The 21,197-nt window shown below is 43.7% G+C and overlaps 1 protein-coding gene across 1 annotated transcript in view; it reads right to left on the reverse strand.

The window, feature by feature from the left end:
• The window catches only part of LOC126313008 (uncharacterized), an 88,107-nt gene extending 78,017 nt beyond the window's left edge, over positions 1–10,090 (reverse strand). The window contains exon 1 of the mRNA XM_049992254.1: positions 9,940–10,090. Coding sequence (XP_049848211.1) covers positions 9,940–10,036 — 97 coding nt within the window. The 5' untranslated portion in view covers positions 10,037–10,090. The remainder of the gene's footprint in view (positions 1–9,939) is intronic.
• Positions 10,091–21,197: the final 11,107 nt, after the last annotated feature.

Raw genomic sequence — 21,197 nt, forward strand, 5'->3', positions numbered from 1 at the left:
TGACGTGCGACTTTAGATCGCTATATCGTGGCAACGTATAAAGCTTTCACGAAACAACAGGACAACCAGTATTGTCTACCGACATACAAAATTTGAACCGATTCGCACAATTTTGAACCGTAGGAGTGGCGCGCGTAATATATATATATATGTTCAAAACAATTAGGGGTCAGGTGAGATATCACACACAATAGATGTATGGTGTCGTATTTTATTCAGATATCGGTTACAATTGTAATTTGTGTATGATACAGTACGATACTTAGCTGTCTCAACTCTTTACTTGAGGTTTACATGGCATTTACGTAGAGCGAAGCACCATGGTGCTACCATGACAGTGAAACAATCATTCTCGTTGCTCTCTGATATGGCATGTGATCACCTCGGACGGCCAGTACAGTTGCACACCTGCGTGGCATGGGCAGTATGGCGTTATCAATCAGCTCTTCAGGGATATTTGGCCTTTCTTCCACGAGTGCAATACACAGCTTTGCAACCGTTGTCGGAGGTGCTGGTCTCGGCTGCAATGCGTCTGCTAAGTGCATCCCAGACATACTCAAACGGGTTTAAGTTCGGTGAACAAATTGGTCACTCCATTCGTTCAATTCCCTCAGCTTCAAGCATGTTGTCCACCAGTGCAGCTCTGTGGGAACGAGCGTTTTCGTCCAGCAGAAGGAACCCATCTCCTATGGCACCAGCGTGGGGCACAACAGAAGGTCGAAGGATCTCGTCTCTCTACCTCTGAGCAGCCAAAGAGCCATTCTGAACAGCAAAGAGGTCCGTACGTCCGCCAATACTGACTCCTGCCAACACCACTCGTCGACCGTCATGATATGGTGATGTTTCTTGCACATAAAGAGGACTGTTCCGAGTTTCACCTTCTCTCTAGAAGAGGGGACCACGATTGTCCAGCTGAACACAAAATCTTGATTCATCTGTGAACAGCACCTGGCGCCATTCGTTACGACTCCAATCCTGATGTTCCTCCGCCCAGTTTCTCGGGGCTAAACGATGTCGTGGGTTTAATGGGACACACAACATAGGCATCCATGCGTAGAGGCCACATTCCCGAAAGCGATTTCGGACTGTTTGTGTTGATATTGCGCGTCCCGTTGCAGTTGCAGTTGAGTGGCATCCAACGTCCTGTCTCGACGGGATGTTAACCGGAATATGTTTATTCTCGCTGATGTTACCCTTAGACGTCTTCGGCCGTGCCTTCTTTTAACGGTTCCTGTTGTCTCAAATCACTTCCAGGTCCTGGAAATTACTCTTTGGGAGACTCCAATAGCTGCAGCCACCTCCCTCTGTGTCTGTCCCGCTTCCAAACGTCATATGGCCCTCCATGCCATAGCTTCGGGTAAGCCACGTTGTTGCAGCATTGCACTACCTGCTCACTACACTATCTGAACCCAACTGCTTGTATAATACGTTTCGTAGAGTAAACACAAGTCAACAGCAGCAACCTCCTCTGCAGCAACTTTCCGTTATTACCACTATCCCTGTGCCCGTAATGTTGTTGTCTTCACTCGGCAGAACCGACATTTTAGTTCATTCTGCCGATGACAATACTTCAGAACCTAGATATCTCAACTGATCTCCTAATTGTTTTGACCAGTGTATTTGATTCACTTTAAACCGTTTCCGCGCATTCAGTTCACGTAAAGAACAAAGTTTGCGTTCTACATTTAACTCGACTTTATCGTGTCTCGACAACGGACAAATGTTTAAATGGTTAATAAGAATTTCATTTTGACTTTATCCATTTATCTACCTTCGTGAAAAATCTGAACCGATTAGTACAAGTATGGTGCGCTTCAAAAACCTTACACGAAAACATGTTTTCGCACGTAAAATCCGAACGGTGTACATGCAAATGGTACCACTAGTTGACCATAATTTCAGCCCATTTAAAATCTTTTGCAAAAGGAATTAATCGATTCGCACAATTTGCGTGGGAGCCACCGCCGTTCCATCTTTCAAACCTTGCTTAATATATTATAATAGACTCTTAGTTACAGTAAGACAGATGTTCGAATGGCTATACAAATAACCGCTGGTCCAGGCTAAACCAAAGACCTTCTGTTCCAAGTTCCTAGCACAAATAGGTACTGAACACGAAGAAACCCTCACAAACCGCGATTCTCCGACGGCCGTTTCAGACATATGTGTTATAACGCTTCCCTGCTGTAACAATTCAGTGATGTAATGCTGTTATCAACAAATCAATTGCCTAGCTAATTTCGTGACTTACTAAGCAGTCAACCATGTGGAATGTTGCGTAATACACTGAAGAGCCAAAGAAACTGGTACAACTGCCTAATATCGTGTAGGGCCCCTGCAAGAACGCAGAAGTGCCGCAACACGACGTGACGTGGACTCCATTAACGTCTAAGTAGTGCTGGGGGGAACTGACACCATGAATCCTGCAGGGCTGTCCATAAATCCGTAAGAGTGTGAAGAGGTGGAGATCTCTTCTGAAAAGTACGTTGCAAGGCATCATACATATGCTCAATAATGTTCAAGTCTGGGGAGTTTGGTGGCCAGCGGAAGTGCATAAACTCACAAGACTCTTCCTGGAGCCACTCTGCAGCAATTCTGGACGTGTGGGGTGTCGCATTGTCCAGCTGTAATTGCTCAAGTCCGTCGGAATGCTTAATGGACACGAATGGATGCAGGTGATTATACAGGATGCTTACGTAAGTGTTACCTGTCAGAGTCGTATCCAGACGTATCAGGGGTCCCATATCAATCCAACTGCACACGCCCCACACCATTACAGCGCCTCCACCAGCTTGATGATATTTGGTTTGTGGGGTGCCAACTGCACGGTCATCAGCGCCCGACCAGCTTGAATAGACCTCCGCTGACATGCAGCGTCCATGGATTCATGAGGTTGTTTCCATAACCGTCCACGTCCATCCACTCGATACAATTTGAAACGAGACTCGTCCGGCCAGCAACATGTTTCCAGTCATCAACAGTCCAATGTCGGTGTTGACGGGCTCAGGCGAGGAGAAAAGCTTTCTATCGTGAAGTCATCGAGGGTACACGAGTGGGCCTTCGGACTCCAGAAGCCCATATCGATGATGTTTCATTGAATGGATCACGCGCTGACACTTTTTGATGGCCCAACATAAAAAATTGCAGCAATTTGCGGAAGGATTGTACTTCTGTCACGTTGAACAATTCTCTTCAGTCATCGTTGGTTCCGTTCTTATAGGATCTTCTTCCTGCAGCAACGATGTCGAAAATTCGATGTTTTACCGGATTCCTGATATTCACGGTACAGTCGTGAAATGGTCATACGGGAAAATCCCCACTTCGTTGGTTCCTTGGAGATGCTGTGTCCCATCGCTCGTGCGCCAACTATAACGACAAGTTCAGACTCACTTAAATCTTGATAACCTGCTGTTGTAGCAGCAGCAACCGACCTAAGAATTGCGGCAGACACTTGTTGTCTTATGTAGGCGTTCCCGACCGCAGCGCCGTATTCTGCCTGTTTACATACCTCTGTATTTGAATACGCATGCCTATACAAGTTCCTTTGGTGCTTCAATGTATCTTGTGACTACATTTTTAAGTGTTGACCCAACACCTGGAGCACTGAATAACAACATAAAACGAATTGACGTACTATTTACCGTAAAACAGAACAGTATCTTCCCAAGTCAGCTTTAGCCTATAGTTCGTTACTGGAACACGACCGTGCATGGTATTCTGCAAGGGGGACTTCAAATTTAGAAGATGCAAGATGAGCAAATCGAATCCTGCGATGCAGCACACATCTAACTGCATCGATCATATGTATAGCCGGGCTGTTACTACCAACCTGCCTAGCACGGCTTTTAGTGTGTGTGTGTGTGTGTGTGTGTGTGTGTGTGTGTGTGTGTGGAGGGGGTGGGGGGTTGCGTGCTAATCGCAAAATGTTGTGTTTCGGCAACGTAATGATTCAAGTGTCGCTGCTTTCAGATGTTGCGCCTTAGTATGACATAAAACCATCTTTTAATACTGTTTGGTGGCTCTGTAAATGTTTTAGTCTAATTTCTGTATCATGTCCAGCAAGCAAGCACTGATAGAAACTCACACTGTTCTGACGGTCTTCTGCAGTCGATTTAGTTAGGGGAGCTGGGACGTTATGCTGTTACTATAGAGTTTCAAGAGAAGAATTGCTTGTTATTGAGCACGTTCTGCTAATTCAGTGAGAACTTATGTCTTGAAGCTTACACATTTTGATAGCTGATGTACTATTTGCCTAACATATGCCAGTTTGGTTTCCGCGCGTTTAATCTTCTTGTAGTACTTCCATATACTCCTGTTGTGGTATTCTACTCTCAAATAGTCACAATGATGGCATTATGTTTGCGGCAAATTAGACGTTGTAAACATAAGCTTTCCGAGATCTTACAGTACATTGGACATATGTCTATGTTACTGATCATCCCTGAACAATTCTTGACGGGTGTTAGTTGATCTCCGCACTGTGGACAATGCGGTCTAGTTCTTCTACTATTATCTGTTGCACTTGGTAGCTTCTATCAGCTTTTATTTGGCTGTGCCATAGTGCGGTTTGGAATTGCCAACAGTCCCTATTAAAAGGTTAGACTTGCTGACATATGCTGCACCATTCTGTCTTTCCATGCGAGTGATGCATATGTGCATTGGATTCGTCCGTTTTACACTTCAAGACAGCAACTCAATTATGCTCAAGTCACACTGTAGCACTGATGTGAGATCTTTGCAATAACGTAATGTCTTACTGTAAACATTGGTTTACAGTGCCCATTAAGGGTAGCTACATTTAGTGAAAAGCGGAGCGATTAGCAGCCCTTAAATAAAGCTACTGCAATAAAACATCTACACCCAGTTTCTCTATCGCTTTTTGCAGCTTTGCCATTACCAAAACATTTATAGTTATATTAATACTATAAAGTTTCTCTGACTAGAGGCACCAACCTAAAACGTAACATTTTGTTGAGTGCAGCTACACACCCCTGTGAACTTCCATAAAGTCTATGTAACTCCTTTCCAAGCTCATGATCTCTTTTCATCTGGTGCCCTCTTTCCAGAGGAAATCATACATTTAGAATAAGAACACATTTATACAATGCCTGGGAAAGTGAAGCACCCAGAAGACAGGGTTAGATGTAAATGTAACTTCGTACATGAGCACACCATCGGTAGGCACGTAAATAATTAGAACTGCAATTCTGTGTGACGGGTAGAATGGCTACCACAGTACATAATTAATGTTCGTGTTGTTACCAGCCCTGGTAGGGTATGTAGTGTTGTGAACAACGTCAGATGTTGAGTGATCACTGTGAAGGACACGGAGATACTGTGTAATCGTGGGAGACAGAGTTATCAATACCTAACAGAGGTTGAAAGAGGCCTCATTGTTGGTTTCCATTTGGCCTGCTGGTTGAATCTTGAACTATGTAGATTTGTGGGGCATTCGGATGTGACATTGGCCCGATGTTGGACAGCATACGAACGTGGGGCAGGCACACTACTTCTGACCACCATAAGGAAGGATCACCAAGCACATCTTAACCCCTTCACATCTGCGACTGCCATCCGGGAACAAGTATTGTACTCCCTGCAACACCGTGTGTCATCCCGTACCATTGGTCAGAGATTAATAGCACTGGACTACAGAATTACTGTTCCATGAGGAGGCTGTCGTTAACTGCACAACACAAATGGCTTCGTTTTGAGTGGCTGCGTGCAAATCATGCACTGCTGACGAATCGAGTCACACTGTGTTCAGTGACGAATAGCGATTTTGCACTGCCCACAACGAGCATCGGCGGCGAGTAATGCGGTTATGTGAGGAGAGGTCCCATTCTTTCAATGTTTTGGAGAGGCACAGCGGTGTTATTCCTGGCGTCTTGGTGCGGGGAGCCACTGGATATGACTCCAGGTCATGGCTGGTAGTGATTGAGGGAACTCAGATGACACCATAATGATACGTCCCAAGCGTCCTGCATCATGGGTTACTTTTATGCGACAGCATTGTGGTGTCATTTTTCAACAGGACAACGCTCGTACAAATATGGGACGCGTCTCTACAAACTGTCAGAGTGATCCTCAGGTACCTTCGTGGCCAGCAAGATCCCCAGATCTGTTCCTGATAGAAGGTAGTCCCAACTATCTTGGACGTCCACTCCATGCGTGCCAGCATCCAGGCTACCAAGAACCAGTTACAACACTTGTGGGCCAGCTTGTCTCAGGAGAGGATACGAAGTCTTTATTAGACCCTTTCCAACCCACTCAGTGCTTGAAAGTACGCCATGGTGTGTGAACGTCTTACTGATAAGTGGGCTCATTCTGCCAACTTCTGTGTAAATTTGACTCGATTTTGTAAACACTGAAATAACATTTTATATCCTCTGAACGCGTGAAGTTTCGTTTTGTTTCCTGTTCACCTTCTGGGAGCTTCATATTTTTGTCAGGCTGTGTAATTTGCATAGAGATCGGTTTCAGTGGTGAATTTCATGAGAAAAGTCAGTTCTGTTAATTTAAATTGTTCATCATTCCTACAGTTGTAGTGCATTAATGACTTGATTTCTTCACAGAAAAGTCGCTTCGGCTAATTTAGTTTGTTCTTCAGCATTCCTACCGTTGCAGAGCGTAAGATGCAGCAATAGAAACAAAAATTATATAGCACTATATGATACTGTCTGATTCAAAATGATTTGTTAGCTGATATTTCATACTTTAGAAATAATCTGCTGCTACTGAAACCCATGCTTTAGAAATAATTTGCTGCCACTGAAACTCATAACGTCAAGGACAAACTTTTCGTTGTTTCTGTATTTGCAGCTTCATTCCCTATCCTCGAGAACATGCGGGCTGTTGCAAAACTCTGTTTTACTTTTTTCAGCCAGATTTTGGCAAGAGAGAATTGGAAATACTTGCGATCGGATTTCTAGGATTCGCCTAGTAATCAAATAAATCACCTGAAAACCTTGGCCCGACTACTTTTAATCTATTTTGGGATTAATGTTTCCCATTATGTTAAACATTTTTTGGTGCAAGGGATTGGGGGAGAGAAATCGTAGTGAATGGAGGGCACCCTGCCATTGCCTACGTGTCACAACAAGGACTCAGTTAATTGCAACAACAAAGGAATACTTCACTGCAGTATTCAAGTAGTGTGTTTACCGGTCAGCCAGAACATTATGACTACCGAACCACTATCGACATAACCCATTCCAGGAGACAGCAGCGCCACATGGCGAGGAATGACTGATTTTCAGACACACGCACAGTGCATGTAGTATCATTGAGTGTGTTGTCTATGTACGGAATGAGGAACACGAGCGGGCTATCTGAATTTGTCAGAGGGCAGATTATGATGGCCCAGGGGCTCACCACGAACGTTTCCGAAATTGCACTACTTGTCGAGTGTTCGAGAAGTGCTGTGATGAGACTATCCAACACGTGTCGAAACCAAGGTGACAACATGTCCAGACGTCGTGGACCTCATTACAGATGTCAGATGTTGTAGGCTGGGCAGACGTAATACAGAACAGGCGGTGAATTGTGGCGGAACTAACACCAGGCTTTAAGCTGGGCAGAGTACAAGTGTGTCTGAATACACAGTTCACTGAACACTCATAACGATAGGCTTCCACAGCCGACGACCCGTGCATGTGCCAATGTTAAAACAACGACTTTGGCAACTACGACTGAAGTGGACACGTGACCATCGGCACTGGAATTTGGCACAGTGGCAGAGCGTTTCATGGTCTGATGAATCTCGGTACCTTCGTCACGCCGACGGGAAAGCGCGAATCTGTGGTCTTCCAGGGGAACAGCTCCTGGACACCTGTACTCTGGGACGGAGACAAACTGATGTTCTGGGGAACATTCATGTTGGCGTCCATGGATTCAGGGGAGCTCGTGCAAGGAACCATGACGGACAAGGACTATCATACGCTGGTTGCAGACCAGTACACCCCTTCATGATGATCATGTTTCCTGAGTGCAGTGACATTTTCCATGAAGATATTGCACCCCATCTCAAGGCCAGCAGTGTAATGCAGGGGTTCGAGGGACACAGTGGCCAGTTGCAATTGATGCGCAACCCCTCCCCCCCTCCCCCAAAGCGCCAGAAACGAACCAGATCATCTAAGACGTGATCTCCTGAAAACCTTGGCCTGCCTACTTTTAATCTATTTTGGGATTAATGTTTCCCATTATTACAAACATTTTGTTGGTGCACGGGATTGGGGCAGAGAAATCATAGTGAATGGGGGACACCCTGCTCAGGTAGTTGCAGCAACAAAGGAACACTTCACTGCAGTGTTCAAGTAGTGTGTTACACCAGTCAGCCAGAACATTATGACCACCGGGCCACTATCGATATAACCCCTTCCAGGCGTCAGAGCTAAAGCACCGGCTACGCCTTCCCGGAATTTACGGGAATTTGTTGACTTTGTGTGCAAATGGGGTGCCAACTCCCTCCAGTGACCTGCCAAGGTCTGGCTGTTTCCATAGCACAACGCGTCGCCACTGTTATCCGTGCTAAAGGTGGACATACCAGCTATCAGGTATGCGATCGTAACGTTCTGGACGATCAGTGTATATTCGTGTAATCAGCTACCGAGTTAGTCGTTTTTTTTTATGATGAAACGTGTAGATGCGATTCTCCATCAAATACACACAGAGTCACGGATACTTGCCAGACGTTTTAGGAACAGTAAACTGTATTTACGACTCAACAGCCTAGGTCTACAGTATATTACCATTAGGTACCGTTTTCATAAATTGGTATGAGAGTTCGTGGCAGTGTAGCACAACAAACCGAGAAAGAATGGACGTGTATTGTATAGATCTTAAATGCGTTGTTGCAGTTAGACTGAGTGTGCAAGCTTTCCGATGCAGATTTTGAGTTGAAGTGTACGACATTAATTTCAAGGACATAGAATCAGCGAAACGTGGATGAATACTGATCAAATTGTTGCGAAAGGGTGAAATGACAAAGAAAAATGTATGATGCTCTTCGGTAAGAAATGTTGTAGATTTATCCTTTTAAATGCAGGTACATCCAAGACGTGGCCCGTCGGCCGACAGCTTTTCACACTGAAGGAAACGAATGAGTACCATATGGAATCAAGTCGAGATACATTTTTAAGTTAATTCTAAAGTTATTCGTTTACTAGTTCAGAAATTCTTTACTGTACTTTATACTATGCTGTTATAAATGACAAGTATCCATCACTGTTCTCGCGAAAGGAAGAAATTATTATGAGATTAATAGAAAACTACATTACTGTTGACAATGGACTGAAATTAGTAACTGTTAATGACGAGGTAGATTATAATTATGAACGTCGCAGCCACTTCAACGCAGTTGAACTCATTTCAACGAAAGTGAAAGCAAATAAAAAAAATTGTATCAATGAAGTTCATAAATTGACTATTCACGGTTTGGAAAACGTCATCGTAAAGAACTGAATTCGGGTAGTGACCCAAACGATACGTGTAAATAAACTTAATGGTTTGCTGAAGATGTGTAACTAACCATTACTTCCGCCTGTTCAACTGCTTCTGTAGTAATCTTGTGTAAGAATTATTATATACAGTGTCCACCCATATCAGAACAGTTCTGGTACTGGTGGCCAACAATCGATGAAAGATTGAAAAAAAAAAAAAACCTTTTCCTGCTCTTTGAGAAGTTGTTCCTATGTGCCCTGTCGTTTATAATCGAGTGACAGTTGATGACAGCTACTGCTAAGATGATACGTTGCAGGCATTAACAAACAGTCGAAATTTAACTAGTTTCTCTTCAAAAATCACTACAGATACATTGCTGGCTGCTTCATCGAGAGAAATGGGATATAAATCCAAGAAATGAAAGACGTTCCACAATAACTGTTTTTCTTTCTACGTGATTTTATGAGCTAACATGTATACGAACAATAAAGTACTTACAAAAAAGAATGAATTTTCTTCCCGAAAAGCTAGTGATGTTTTTCATTCGAGTGAGAGATTCCCAAGTACCCATGATCGCGCGACCAACATTAACCATAAACACAGTTTCTCTAAGATGCTTCACTTGTTTATGTCATCGTCTCCAAACAATAACACTGACAAAGAGAAATACGCTGGTGTAGAATAACATCGAAGGATGTGCTTCAACACGCCTAACGACGCGGAGAAAAAGATATTTAGTAAGTTTTCGAGGAATATATTTGGCGTTCACTCACTCATATTTCTCAGAATGGATAATACAACGATTATTGGCCTAATACCTCAGGGTTAGTTTAGAATTAACTAATAAACCGCCGATTCTTTAAAAAAAACTCGAACTACCATGTATAAAGTAGCTTCAAACTTCTATTTATTTTACAAATCAGCAAGTAATTGAGAAAATATTTAGGAAATTTTTGAAAAATGCTTGAAGTTTTTTGGAAGTCGCTGCGTCCTCTCATTACGAAATTTAGTAAAGAAGTAATAAATTAAAACATCATGCTTGAAGTTGAAGTTTAACTGTGCCCCATTTTAAGCAAAAGCTTGACTTCGATAGCATATAAATGTTTATGACTCCATATGTTTTGAACCATGTGTCGTACGATGATATAATTTTGCAGGTGCATTCAGTGATATATGTGGATTCTGTCTGCAAACAGTGTTGCAAAATGAAGTCGAAAGTAAAGTAGTAAGAAATTAAAATATAGTGTCTGACGATGAAGTTTGACTGCATAAACAGAGAAAAGGTGGTAACCGATAACTTTTTTTTTTTCTTTCGTCATTCTGTCTAGTGTGTCAGCGTGATAAGGTTTCGTGAAGGTTTGAAATTATGTGTCAAATTCGTTGGAAGTCACTAAGTTCTCTCATTCTCAAATAGTGGATTAATAAATTCCGGGCATTTTCACGCCATCAGTTACGCAGCCTCATGACAAACGCACAGTTTGTAACTGTAATACTTGTGTTAAACTTTTAGCATAAGATTATACTTCTTAATGAGCAATTATGCAGCATTTTCAATTTTTAAATTCGGTCAGTAACTACAGGAAACATTGCAAATCAAATTATGTCGACCCTGGAAGCCGTTAAGTAGGCAACCTTCGATTGGTAATTCGTTCCGGTACAGCAGTTTGGTAATATAAAAATTTAATTACAGAAAAGGAACAGCAGTGCAACAAAGAATTAATGAAGTCTTTGAATTATGGGAAGTCAAGAAACGATAAGATATTTGCATCGTAAATTCATTTTACGTTCTGTTGGAAACACTCTTCTAGAATACAAGTCGGGCCGCAGTTTGTTGGTGCTTGCATAATCACAGAAGCAATGCGTTTATATTGTAATAGTGAAAAATTTTGCAGAGCACAGTGACCATATGGATCCACTCTACACTTCTTTTCCGATTACAAGTTATCTATGAAGGCCCAGTGACAAATGTACCAAAATGACCGTTATCGCCCCCCTCCCCTTTCCCCCTGCCAACACACTAACGATGTACTGTTAACAATCTAGCAGCGATATCGCTTGCAATCGATCTCTCGCTTCGACACCACCGCATACCAGCGACTCATCAAGCAATTTCAATCTTCGAATGCCACTTTATCGTGAAGTTTTGCTGTAGAAAATAATAAAAAAGGACTTAAAATTTATTTCATTTAATTTAATATTCTTTTATGGGGAACCGAATTTTTGCCATGTGTACTGTCTCTGGTCTCCCTTAAATACATCTTATCGTTACAGCGCCTCTTAACAATATGTTTGTGGAGACCGCGCGTAGAATCGCGGTTTGAAGGGGTGTCGGTGCTCAGCTCTTATTCAAGATTGTTTTGGTTTAAATGTCTTTGAAGATGCCAGTTAAGTCGAAAATTTAGTTCTTTTCTTTTGTAAAGTGGCTATAATTTCGGACCTTACAAGCACTCGTCTACATACTTTCCCGCCGTCCGCTGTGACCGAGCGGTTCAAGGCTCTTCAGTCCGGAACCGCGCTGCTGCTACGGTCGCAGGTTGGAGTCCTGTCTCGGGCACGAATGTATGTGATGTCCTTAGACTAGTTAGGTTTAAGTAGTTCTAAGTCTAGGGGACTGATAACCTCAGATGTTAAAGTCCCATAGTGCTTAGAACCATTTGAACCATACTTTGGCATGATCTACAACCACAGTTAGGCATCATTTGATAGGTTGTAGATCGTATATATGATCATTTAAAGAAGACTAACATTGTCATGTTCGCCTTGTAAATAATTGTTATCGCTTTTGCATGAAAGGTGACGGAGTGCCTTTATTATCAAAATGGTGTAATGACTGATTGCTTATACTAGTAGAAGTTGGAACGCCAATGGAGATGAAACAGCAGGTGGAACTCAAGCCCTGGGTGGAAAAAAAGGCCGCACGGGTGTGCTGGTCCTCCCTGGCATAGGATGTGTCAAGACGGACGGTCTGGATTCAAATGGTTCAAATGGCTCTGAGCACTATGGGACTTAACATCTGTGGTCATCAGTCCCCTAGAACTTAGAACTACTTAAACCTAACTAACCTAAGTACATCACACACATCCATGCCCGAGGCAGGATTCGAACCTGCGACCGTAGCGGTCACGCGGTTCCAGACTGCAGCGCCTAGAACTGCACGGCCACAACGGCCGGCGACAGTCTGGACACCTGGGTGCGGAAACACAATAGAGCGGCGGCTGGCCGATATTGTCGCTAGGCCAGAAGGATTATATTTCGGAAAATATGAAAATATTGGCAACAGCTGAGAGGAACGAGGAAGCGTCACGTCAGAAATCACGCAGGTTGGGTTATTTCCGCGGATTTTATTCATAAGAGTACCAATGTATGAGTGTAGGTATTTCCTTAAAACTTTCCTCACTGAACGACAAAAGACTAAAATATGGTTGGTCGGCGTTCGGAAGAATCTGTAGAGAGAGAGAATATTCCGCGGTTTCGAAAAGTTGATTTGTTTTCTGTGTTACGATGGTGGAGAGCCGAGCCTTGCTGGGGAGCCAGCGGTGGAGAGAAGTGTCTTCCTTTTTTGAGCGCCCGTGTGTGACGGTCGCTCAGTATCAGCTTTGTTAGTACAGGCGGACTTGCTGTCTTTGCTCTTAGGAGAATTTTTAGTGAGAACAGTTAGGCACTGTACCGTTGCGAACTTCTACGGTTCTGGGCTTCGCCTCCGGGTTGGAAGTCGTCGTTGAGCACACAGCGTTCAGTGATTGACAGCACTTCTTCTGCCAATACTTAAACAGTGAGACGTTATTTAAGCTCCGTCCTTGTGGCTGGGAGTTCGCGTTTCTCGTCTATAGAACACAGAGAGGAGGAGACAGCATTACAGTATATTAGTCAGAGGACCACCTTCTGCCGTCCTAGTGTCTGAAAGAGTTTTATTTTGCGACTAGAGTTCTTCCATCGTCGCAGAACCATCACTCTGACGAACCGGACGCAGCACATACGGTGATATTGCTAACTGCTTCAGCTTATTATGGCTATATAGCTAAACAGCTGTGATCACGTTAGTATATTTCCACTGAGGTTCCACACCACCGTAGATCATCTTTAAAAGTAGTGTCTTCTAGTGTTTGGAATGTAGATGCTGTCAGTCATTTCGCGTTATTTATGTTATATCACGTGGCCATAAAAAGGGGCAGAGTTGGGCATTGTTTTTTTAATCTACAATAAATATGTAATGAGAAACTACGTTTATCAATTAGTAGTATTAGTTGCCTTAACATGCATTTATGTTGAGGTTGTAATTCATATGTTAAAGAGCATTAAGCTATCCTAAGATCTGCTTCAAGGGACAATCATACAGGGCTAAATCATCATTGTAGCGTTCAATATTTTCCGTTCCACACATGCATTTTACACCCGCCTGGAGTAGCATCTTGGACTTTTACATCCCTAACTCCGTCCACGACATAGCCGGCATTTTCATGCTTTGATAGGAGCATTTTTCAGTCTTGTTTTATTTTTTTTATTTTTTATTTTTTTGCTTCCTGTTTTGTAGGTCCATAAGAAAATAAATTGCAAGGATGTAGAATGTGTCATACAGCTACAATAAATGTGTACTTTGCTCTTACATAGTGATTTGTACATTAAATAGTTCAGTTATAAAGACAAATATGTGTTAACAATTAAATTCATATTTTAAAAAATCCAATACACTACATAGTCATACATGGTCATAAAATCCCTATAAGAAATAGAAACATTTTTCAAGAAGGTACTGCTTGGATACTTTTTTTTTTTTGTCAGGCCCTACTGGAATTTGGTTTTAGCAGGAATCGACAATCCTTTGTGTACTTAGCTGAGACGTTTTCGCTCTCTGCGCAAACCATAATTGTTTTTGGTTTTACATTTGCGGTATATTTTGTTCATGTTGTACAATCTAACATTATTGGCAACAAGTGACAGATGGAAGACATGTGTTCGGACGTGATGGTGGAAATGCCCTTCTGTTGAATGAATTTATACATGAACACCTTGGATGGAGTCTATACTTGATATGGTTGACTCGTTTTTGTATAGTAAAGATTTTTTGCATGTGGTTGGTTGCGCTAGAATATTACCCCGTAAGACAAGATCGATAAAGGGAACAGACCATATATTCAGCTTTGATTACATCCTTGTTGCCAGCTGAAGAAATAGTGTGAATAACAAATGTTGCTGATAGCTATCTTTTACACAACTCAAGCGTGTGTACGTACCAGTTTAGCTTGTTACCTATCTGTGGTGCAAGGAATTTGGAGGTCTGCACTTCCATTAATTCTTCATTATTACATTTTCCTTTCATTTCTTCCTTAATTCTGTTTCATGTATGAAAGTGTATAAGTCCATGTTGTGTCTTGTTGACATTATGTTTTTTACTGTGTCATAGCACAGCTTGGTGGAATGACACAGTCAAGGAAGCCTGTAAAAGGAGAAAGAAGGCGTATCAAAAATGGCTACATACTAGAGCTCAGGTAGACAGAGAAAGTTATGTTGAAGAAAGAAACAAAGCCAAACAGATAATTGCAGCATCCAATAAGAAATCTTGGGAAGACTTTGGAAACAGGTTGGAGACTATGGGTCAAGCTGCTGGAAAACCATTCTGGAGTGTAATTAGCTGTCTTCGAAAGGGAGGTAAGAAGGAAATGACAATTATTTTGGACAGGTCAGGAAAACTGCTGCTGAATCCTGTGGATGCCCTGGGCAGATGGAGGGAATATTTTGAAGAGTTGCTCAATGTAGGCGAAAATACGATCAGCAATGTTTCAGATTTCGAGGTAGAAAGGGATAGGAATGATGATGGAAATAGGATCATATTTGAGGAAGTGGAGAAAATGGTCAATAGACTGCAGAGCAATAAAGCAGCTGGGGTGGATGAAATTAAGTCGAAACTCATCAAATACAGTGGAATGGCAGGTCTTAAATGGCTACACAGGATAATTGAAATGGCCTGGGAGTCGGGACAGGTTCCATCAGACTGGACAAAAGCAGTAATCACACCAATCTTTAAACATGGAAACAGAAAAGATTGTAACAACTACAGAGGTATCTCTTTAATCAGCGTGGTGGATAAAATCTTCTCAGGTATTGTTGAAAGGAAAGTGCGAGTATTAGTTGAGGACCAATTGGATGAAAATCAGTGTGGGTTTAGGCCTCTTAGAGGTTGTCAGGACCAGATCTTTAGCTTACGGCAAATAATGGAGAAGTGTTATGACTGGAACAGGGAATTGTATCTATGCTTTATAGACCTAGAAAAGGCATATGACCGGGTTCCTAGGAGGAAGTTATTGTCTGTTCTACGAGATTATGGAATAGGAGGCAAACTTTTGCAAGCAATTAAAGGTCTTCACATGGATAGTCAGGCAGCAGTTAGAGTTAACGGTAAATTGAGTTCATGGTTCAGAGTAGTTTCAGGGGTAAGACAAGACTGCAACCAGTCTCCACTATTGTTCACATTATTTACGGATCATATGTTGAAAACAATAGATTGGCTGGGTGAGATTAAGATATGTGAACACAAAATAAGCAGTCTTGCATATGCGGATGACTTAGTTGTGATGGCAGATTCGACTGAAAGTTTGCAAAGTAATATTTCAGAGCTAGATCAGAAATGTAAGGACTATGGTATGAAGATTAGCATCTCCAAAACGAAAGTAATGTCAGTGGGAAAGAAATATAAACGGATTGAGTGCCAAATAGGAGGAACAAAGTTAGAACAGGTGGACGGTTTCAAGTACTTAGGATGCATATTCTCACAGGATGGCAACATAGTGAAAGAACTGGAAGCAATGTGTAGCAAAGCCAATGCAATGAGCGCTCAGCTACGATCTACTCTCTTCTGCAAGAAGGAAGTCAGTACCAAGAATAAGTTATCTGTGCACCGTTCAATCTTTCGACCAACTTTGTTGCGTGGGAGCGAAAGCTGGGTGGATTCAGGTTACCTTATCAACAAGGTTGAGGTTACGGATATGAAAGTAGCTAGGATGATTGCAGGTACTAGTAGATGGGAACAATGGCAGGAGGGTGTCCACAATGAGGAAATCAAAGAAAAACTGGGAATGAACTCTATAGATGTAGCAGTCAGGGCGAACAGGCTTAGATGGTGGGGTCATGTTACACGCATGGGAGTAGCAAGGTTATGCAAGAGACTCATGGGTTCAGCAGTAGAGGGTAGGAGGAGTCGGGGCAGACCAAGGAGAAGGTATCTGGATTCGGTTAAGAATGATTTTGAAGTAATAGGTTTAACATCAGAAGAGGCACCAATGTTAGCACTAAAGAGGGGAACATGGAGGAATTTTATAAGGGGGCTATGCTCCAGACTGAACGCTGAAAGGCATAATCAGTCTTAAATGATGATGATGATGATTACTGTGATACACTGCAGTTTTCATTTCTTGCACGCCAGTGTAGGATGGATGTGTCGCAAATTCAACTAAATTAAAAAATCCATGAAATATGCAGGTCTATTTACATATATAAGCTGACTTCCGAATTCTCTTTGTGTTCAACCACGTGTACTAGAAAGGTCCGATTCGAAATTATAGAATCTAACATTCTAGTGTTCATGTTGTTTTCGCATAATCTTCCATTGGTTGTGTCAATATTCGTCTGTATAATGATACACTCCTGGAAATTGAAATAAGAACACTGTGAATTCATTGTCCCAGGAAGGGGAAACTTTATTGACACATTCCTGGGGTCAGATACATCACATGATCACACTGACAGAACCACAGGCACATAGACACAGGCAACAGAGCATGCACACTGTCGGCACTAGTACAGTGTATATCCACCTTTCGCAGCAATGCAGGCGGCTATTCTCCCATGGAGACGATCGCAGAGATGCTGGTTGTAGTCCTGTGGAACGGCTTGCCATGCCATTTCCACCTGGCGCCTCAGTTGGACCAGCGTTCGTGCTGGACGTGCAGACCGCGTGACACGACGCTTCATCCAGTCCCAAACATGCTCAATGGGGGACAGATCCGGAGATCTTGCTGGCCAGGGTAGTTGACTTACACCTTCTAGAGCACGTTGGGTGGCACGGGATACATGCGGACGAGCATTGTCCTGTTGGAACAGCAAGTTCCCTTGCCGGTCTAGAAATGGTAGAATGATGGGTTCGATGACGGTTTGGATGTACCGTGCACTATTCAGTGTCCCCTCGACGATCACCAGAGGTGTACGGCCAGTGTAGGAGATCGCTCCCCACACCATGATGCCGGGTGTTGGCCCTGTGTGCCTCGGTCGTATGCAGTCCTGATTGTGGCGCTCACCTGCACGCCGCCAAACACGCATACGACCATCATTGGCACCAAGGCAGAAGCGACTCTCATCGCTGAAGACGACACGTCTCCATTCGTCCCTCCATTCACGCCTGTCGCGACACCACTGGAGGCGGGCTGCACGATGTTGGGGCGTGAACGGAAGACGGCCTAACGGTGTGCGGGACCGTAGCCCAGCTTCATGGAGACGGTTGCGAATGGTCCTCGCCGATACCCCAGGAGCAACAGTGTCCCTAATTTGCTGGGAAGTGGCGGTGCGGTCCCCTACGGCACTGCGTAGGATCCTACGGTCTTGGCGTGCATCCGTGCGTCGCTGCGGTCCGGTCCCAGGTCGACGGGCACGTGCACCTTCCGCCCACTACTGGCGACAACATCGATGTACTGTGGAGACCTCACGCCCCACGTGTTGAGCAATTCGACGGTACGTCCACCCGGTCTCCCGCATGCCCACTATACGCCCTCGCTCAAAGTCCGTCAACTGCACATACGGTTCACGTCCACGCTGTCGCGGCATGCTACCAGTGTTAAAGACTGCGATGGAGCTCCGTATGCCACGGCAAACTGGCTGACACTGACGGCGGCGGTGCACGAATGCTGCGCAGCTAGCGCCATTCGACGGCCAACACCGCGGTTCCTGGTGTGTCGGCTGTGCCGTGCGTGTGATCATTGCTTGTACAGCCCTCTCGCAGTGTCCGGAGCAAGTATGGTGCGTCTGACACACCGGTGTCAATGTGTTCTTTTTTCCATTTCCAGGAGTGTATATTGTTTTTTTTTTCGAACATTTACGACTGTCACGAATAACCTGTATTCTATCGTCAGCTACAAACTTAACTTTTGCGTTCTAGAAACATTCGGCCATGGTATCCTCATTTTAAAAAATCGTTCCCTAATTTCGTTGCATATTTACGTGGAAAAGGTGGGCGGTATTTTTGAGTACTCTTGCAAACGCATATTTTCGAGAAATTTTGTAAGTTGTTGGTGTTGTACATCACCAAGTTCGTAATAAATCGTTTTTTTTTATTTACAGTTACTCCGTATATGTAACATATTGTGTAGCATTAGTTTTATTTTTTAACAGAAGTGTATATCGTCTGAATCCATCGCAGATTAAAACAACTGTCCAAATTGCTACCGACCATCACTTGAAACAATTTTAAAGACAGTAAATTTTGTTCTGAGTTTTTCTGTTGTCGTAATAAGTGTCTCGTTTTCGATGTTGTTGGTTGGTTTGGGGAAGGAGACCAGACAGCGAGGTCATCGGTCTCATCGGATTAGGGAAGGACGGGGAAGGAATACGGCCGTGCCCTTTGAAAGGAACCATCCCGGCATTTGCCTGGAGAGATTTAGGGAAATCACGGAAAACCTAAGTCAGGATGGCCGGACGCGGGATTGAACCGTCGTCCTCCGGAATGCGTTTTCGATGTTAATAGCTTCAGTTGTAAGCGGTTCTGATAACATTTGTAGCAGACCAGACCAACAAATTAAAAGATACAGTAATTAGAAGGCATATTTTGAATTTACGATATTAGTTTACTGTTCTGTGAAATATTAGACCAGGCACAATGAGCTCCACTATGTATGCTGTTCCATGGGATAACAGTAGGCAGCTAGAAATCGCCCAGACTTCTGTCAAGCGGTTGGAAACTACTGCAAATGGCTGTGTTGGGAGGGCACACAAGACTCACGTTCCAGAGATACTGAAGGTACCTCAAGTACTGTACTCTGCTGTGGATACTGTCTGTTGTGCACAAAATATAGTATCTGTCACTACTAGTCCACTTGGCTGTGAGTGGTATGTCAATGGTAATCTAGGCGTCCTGCACTGACAAGGACCAAGGAGAACTCAAGATGTTGTTCCCATCACTCAGTCAGCCCGGCCGTTGTGGCCGAGAGGTTCTAGGCGCTTCAGTCTGGAACCGCGCTGCTGCTGCGGTTGCAGGTTCGAATCCTGCCTTGGGCATGGCTGTGTGTGATGTCCTTAGTCAGGTTTAAGTAGTTCTAAGTCTAGGGGACTGATGACCTCAGATGTTAAGTACCATAGTGTTTAGAGCCATTTGGACCATTTGAACTATCACTCATTCAACAAGTGGTGCTCTCTTCCACCGAGGCAGAAACTGTGCCAGTGACACTCACTTCACCTGTAGGGAAACATGCTAAGTCCTGTGTTAAGGGGAGGCAAACGCAAAAGAGTAGGGGTCCATTAATAGTCAGCAGTTCAAACTTATAGTGAATTGTAGTATGACTTAGGGAAATGACAGCAAGAGATGAGAAGGTACACAATGTGCACTGCAGTGTGTGTGGGTTCCTCATTCACCCTGCTGAAAAGGCTGTTGTGCAAGTCGCTGAGGGAACTACAAATTGTGTTGCACATTGGAATAGATGACTCTGTTGCCTGAGCTCTGAGATCATACGTGAATCATTCCAACGACGGGCAGAGAAGGTTGAGAGTAATAGTCTTACTCATGGAGTTTCAACAAAGCTCACAATCTGCCGCAATGTCCCCAGAACAGATCGCTGATCCCTGGTTCTGAGTCGAATGGAAGACTTGAGCCGAAGACTGCGAAGGTTCTGTGATAAGGCAGGATGTGACCTCCTAGACTTGCACCATAGGATTCAGTACTATAAGATCTCTCTAAATGGGTCAGGTGTGCGCCACACATCAGAGGCTGCTACCCAGATAGCTGACTGTGAGTGGGGTGCACATAATGGTGTACCGAGTGGCCCTCCGTACCAAGGGTTTTAGGTCCGGCCACCTACGGTCCTTGGTGCTCTCTGCCGAACTGACACTCTGGCATTCTCTGGCGGCTGTTTTAGTGGCCTGAGGCTAGCAGTGGCCAGTGGCAGATATACCTACTTGCGGGGCCGCCCGCATTGCCACCCGCGTCGCTCCCGCCAGTCAGCACGCACGCTATTCGTTCGTTTCTTTCCTCAGTCGACTTGACCGACGCGAGTTATCGAATAATTACAATTTCCTATGTAACACGCGCGTCCGCGTCATCGTGTTTTATACGTTTCTGTCTGGCACGTCTATAGCTAACACTTTGTTGTTGTTGTGGTCTTCAGTCCTGAGACTTGTTTGATGCAACTCCCCATGCTACCCTATCCTGTGCAAGCTTCTTCACCTCCCAGTACCTACTGCAACCTACATACTTCTCAATCTGCTTAGTGTATTCATCTCTTGGTCTCCCTCTACGATTTTTACCCTCCACGCTGCCCTCCAATACTAAATTGGTGATCCCTTGATGCCTCAGAACATGTCCAACCAATCGATCCATTCTTCTAGTCAAGATGTGCCACAAACTTCCCCCTAATCCTATTCAATACTTCCTCGTTAGTTATGTGATCTACCCATCTAATCTTCAGCATCCTTCTGCAGCACCACATTTCGAAAGCTTCTATTCTCTTCTTGTCCAAACTATTTATTGTCCATGTTTCACTTCCATACATGGCTACACTCAT

The sequence above is a fragment of the Schistocerca gregaria genome, chromosome 1 (assembly GCF_023897955.1).
Source record: "Schistocerca gregaria isolate iqSchGreg1 chromosome 1, iqSchGreg1.2, whole genome shotgun sequence".
NCBI lineage: Eukaryota > Metazoa > Arthropoda > Insecta > Orthoptera > Acrididae > Schistocerca > Schistocerca gregaria.